Source organism: Cicer arietinum, chromosome 1 (assembly GCF_000331145.2).
Source record: "Cicer arietinum cultivar CDC Frontier isolate Library 1 chromosome 1, Cicar.CDCFrontier_v2.0, whole genome shotgun sequence".
NCBI classification, from domain to species: domain Eukaryota; kingdom Viridiplantae; phylum Streptophyta; class Magnoliopsida; order Fabales; family Fabaceae; genus Cicer; species Cicer arietinum.
The window spans coordinates 20418704-20423250 of NC_021160.2; the positions used below are offsets into that span (position 1 = coordinate 20418704).

The 4547-nt window shown below is 38.2% G+C and overlaps 2 protein-coding genes across 2 annotated transcripts in view; both read left to right on the plus strand.

The window, feature by feature from the left end:
* The first annotated feature begins 429 nt into the window (after positions 1-429).
* LOC101497143 (uncharacterized) lies at positions 430-1131 on the plus strand. The gene has a single exon (XM_012718792.1). The coding sequence runs from the start codon at positions 430-432 to the stop codon at positions 1129-1131; it is 702 nt and encodes a 233-aa protein (XP_012574246.1).
* Positions 1132-2824: 1693 nt separating this feature from the next.
* The window catches only part of LOC101497477 (uncharacterized), an 8316-nt gene continuing 6593 nt past the window's right edge, over positions 2825-4547 (plus strand). The window contains 2 exon segments of the mRNA XM_073371025.1: positions 2825-4180; positions 4264-4365. Of these exon segments, the coding sequence (XP_073227126.1) occupies positions 2825-4180; positions 4264-4365 (1458 nt within the window).

Genomic DNA, 4547 nt, shown 5'->3' on the forward strand with positions numbered 1-4547 from the left:
ACCTAAGATAAGTTCGAGACTGTGTAATGATAATCTTCTGGATGTACATCTTGTTTGGTTGTCTTGAAAGTCTCACCTAGAGTTGACATTTTCTATAATATTTCCATTTTAATAGTTTACCTATTAATTGGTTTAATATTTTAGAATTGAGTTGTGTGCTCTAGGAACTAATTTAGAACTATAGAGCTACCCTTAGTAAAGGTTCACATGAAAAAAATGGTATAAATCACACGTACATATGAAAATCTTACTCTATGACATGTTCACTACCTGCTAATATACCCAAGTCTTTTTTTCTCTTCCTCATCATCATTTTTTTTTGTTTGCATAATAGTCTTTATCATGGTTACTTTTGAAAAATCATTATCTCATCATTTTCAAAACCATAAAAATTAAGGCTTGTTGTGAATAACTTTAACCGCAGGAAATATGGGATCCAATGGTGGCTCAAATATTACTCCATTAAGAAAGACCTTGCCATTGAGAGTTCTTAAACCTGATGTGAACAACATTAAGAATCTTGCTCGGAAGTTGAAAAAAGTACAACGTGTAATCTTTATGGGGAAATTCGGCAAGATTCTTGATTTACTTGAAGTTAATGTACAAGTGGATGCCCTTATAGCGTTGGCCCAATTCTATGATCCTCCTTTTAGGTGTTTCACTTTTAAGGACTTTCAGTTGGCCCCAATGTTGGAGGAGTTCGAACGAATAATGGAATATCCGATGAAGGGGAGTAAACCTTACCAATACATGGAACACTACCCCTCACTGAAAACAATTGCTGAAACGTTTGATATCCCTATAATGGAAATAGAAGACAATAGAACCAACAAAGATAATTTGATTGGATTTCCAATAAAATATCTTGAGGAGAAAGCAGTAAACTTAGCAAGAGATGGAAAATGGGACACTTTCATGGATGTGCTTGCCTTAATTATATATGGAATTGTTTTATTTCCAACTATTAAGGATTTTGTGGATTTCATGGTGATAGACGTCTTTTTGGCTTACAAGCATAGAGGGGAGAATTCAGTACCGAGAGTTTTGGCTGACATTTACTGCACGCTTGACTTCCGTCATGAGAAAGAGGGGGGCCTAATCCATTGTTGCTCGCCAATACTCTTTTTTTAGTTTGTCAAACATATTTTTCAAGACATGCATCAATTAAAAACCAAGAGCAAAAAGGAATGGGCCAACGTTCTAGCAAATCTTAACGAAAGAACGATTCAATGGTACTCCTGGAGTCAAGATATAAATGAAGTGATTTGTAGATGCGGTGTTTTTGTAGATGTTCCCATCATGGGAACCAAAGGGTTTATAAATTATAGTCCCTATGTTGCATTGAGACAATTGGGTTATCCTATGACAAAACCCCCAATAATGGATGTAACAAAATCTTTTGTTATTCATGGACGAGATGTTTATGATGCTAGCTTGTTGAGAAGAATACGTAAGTCTTGGGGAGATGTTGTTAGAAGAGGACAAGAATTAGAGCCTAGAAGTTGTGGTATAGGAGAGGAATATCATAATTGGGTGAAAAAGAGGGCATTAGAGGTCAAGTTGCCTTTTCACAGCACCATCATTACTCCCGAAGTAGTAACAACATAATCTTTTTTCAGTATTGAAGATTTAGAGTTCGACTTAGCTCTCAAAGGACAAGAAATTGAAAAATTACAAAAAGAATTGGAGATGGCTCACCAGGCTTATAGAGATATGGAGTATAAGAATACCCAACAATCCCTTATCCTTGAGAAAGTACAAAAAAGAGCACGAGAGGAAGAAGAAAGCAAGGAGAGAACTCGAATCTGTTTGCGGGGTGCGAATGAAGAGTTAAGACTCAGACGTCAAGAAAGGGATGATGCAGTGATTGAAGGTCTTAGGCTTAAAGAGTTGCTAAAGAAATCTGGGGAAAAGCATGAAATCATTCGTCGACAAGAAGCAAATCTGAAGCAACAAATAGAGAGGGTAAGAGCGGAATGTGAAAACAAGATCATGGTAGAAAGGCAATGCCAAGAAGAGTTCATTGAAGCATACCGAGTTGAACTTGCAAGAAAAGAAGACGAGATGTATACACAAAAAGACACTATCGAGAGACTTGTTCAAGAAGGAATGTTTTGGATGGATCGTTTCTCCAAACTAGTTTATTTGACCAACTCTGCTATCGAAGAAATTCCACCATTATTAAGAGCTGCTGATGGGATGGATAATCCTCTCTCTACCCCTCAAGAGATCTCCATTTTTATTGAACATTGTAAAAGTTTAATCGAGCAAATGAAACAATTGATGGCTCTACTTTCGTTTTTTTATTTTGTGGCAAAACTTGTATCTTGCTTTTTCTCAATGAATTAACACCATTATTAAGAGCTGCTGACGGGATGGCTAATCCTCTCTCTACCCCTCAAGAGATCTCCATTTTTATTGAACATTGTAAAAGTTTAATCGAGTAAATGAAAAAATTGATGGCTCATTAAATTTTCAAATTTCGTGTTTAGATTTCTACTTTCGTTTTTTATTTTGTGGCAAAACTTGTATCTTGCTTTTTCTCAATGAATTAAATTTGGCCCCACTTTTGATCCCATGGCCCTCTCTTTATTGGTTAAGAGATTCACAAATAAGCAATAAATATGTCTTTAACATTCATGCACAATTACATTTTCATACATCACATTGCATATTCATGCCATATTCTTTCACAGAAAAAATAACACAACAAAAAAACAATTTGGTGTTACGACACCGTTATCGGACACGATCCCAGTCAAAAATCATGGATGAGCTAGAGCAAACATAAATAAGAGAAGATGTGAACCAGCTCAAGGGGCAAATGACCAAGATCTTGGAGATTTTACAAGCACTCGGAAATAGAAATGATGGGAATCCTTTGGTAGACGAGGGGGTGCCCCAAAACACTCTTGTTCACCCAACGGACGTCGTTCCACACTTTTTCACCAATTATCAAGAAGGGAAGGCACAGCAATTTCCACCTTATGGTCTTCCTCCAGGTTATACCCCACCCATAGACACTCATCTCCCCAACAACAATACACTGGTCGTGGCTACAAATCCACAACATGGTACTGGCGAGTTCCCTCAAGTGCAACCTTCACCCCTTACTTCGGGCTTTTCTGGCTCTTCATCGCAAGGAAAATCTACTGAAGCTAAGCCGGTGATGTTAAACATACACCATGAACCTCGACCGCTCGAGAGTAATCAATCTCAAGAAAAATGGCAAGCCTTGGAAGAACGCTTGAGAGTTGTTGCAGGGGGAAATAATTATGGATTTGATGCTTCAAACCTATGCCTCGTTTATGATGTTATAATACCTCCGAAATTCAAATATCCTGAATTCAACAAATACAAGGGAACTACATGCCCCAAGAACCATCTTATTATGTATTGTCGAAAAATGGATTTTTACGCCCATGACGAAAAACTGCTAATCCACTTCTTTCAAGACAGTTTGACAGGAGCTTCCCTGAGTTGGTATATGCACCTTGAGCGAGCTCATATCAGCTCTTGGAAAGATTTGGTGGATGCCTTTTTGAAACACTACAAATATAATCTCGACATGGCTCCTGATAGAATCCAGCTGCAAAATATGACAAAACGAGGCAATGAAACATTCAAGGAATATGCCCAACGATGGAGAGAACTAGCTTCCCAGGTTGAACCCCCCCTATCTGAAAAAGAAATGGTGACCATGTTCATAAACACTCTTCAACCTCCGTTTTATGACAAAATGATAGGAAGCGTTTCATCAAATTTTTCAGATCTCGTCATCATAGGTGAAAGAGTAGAAATGGGATTGAAAAGCGGAAAGATTGCTTCTGGCTATACCGGATTAAATAACACAAAAAAGTTGCCCGCAGGTGCGAATAAGAAAAAGGAGGAAGAAAGCCATTTTGTGGCGTCAAACCCAACTAATCCTTCTTTTGTGCGTCGCCCTTACGCCGCTGCAACTTCACAAATCTCAAGTACTCTAAGTCAACACTTACGAGGGAATCAAGATTCATATGAAAGTCAGGGGAAAAACTATTGTGGGAGGAAGTTCGTACATTTCGACCCAATCCCTATGACCTATGCAGAGTTATTACCGCATCTGGTTAGCAATTCTATGGTTGCACTATGTCCCAGGAAAACTATAGAACCACCCTACCCGAAAGGATATGACTTGAACGCCGTGTGTGATTACCACTCTGGGCTTTAGGACACTCTACTGAAAATTGCTTAGCTTTAAAATTTAAGCTGCACGATTTGCTTAAGGCTGGATGGTTGAATTTTAAAGAAAATGAGCCTAGCGTGAAGAATAATCCTCTACCAGTCCATGGTGGGCCAATAGTGAATGCAATCGAAGAAAATCACCAGGTAATAAGGGAGGTCGAGAAAATTAAGGCCCCGATGGGACTGATTTTCTCTGAGTTATGTAAATTTGGGTTAATCCAAGGAAATGCCGATGTGAAAGCAAGATGCAATTTCCACCTCAATGAAGATCATTCCATAGAAGAATGCAATGAGTTCAAAAAAGAACTTCAAAAATTGATAAACAT

Coding starts and splice junctions, on each gene's coding strand:
- LOC101497143 (XM_012718792.1), top strand. CDS start 430: ATGGGATCCAATGGTGGCTCAAATATTACTCCATTAAGAAAGACCTTG.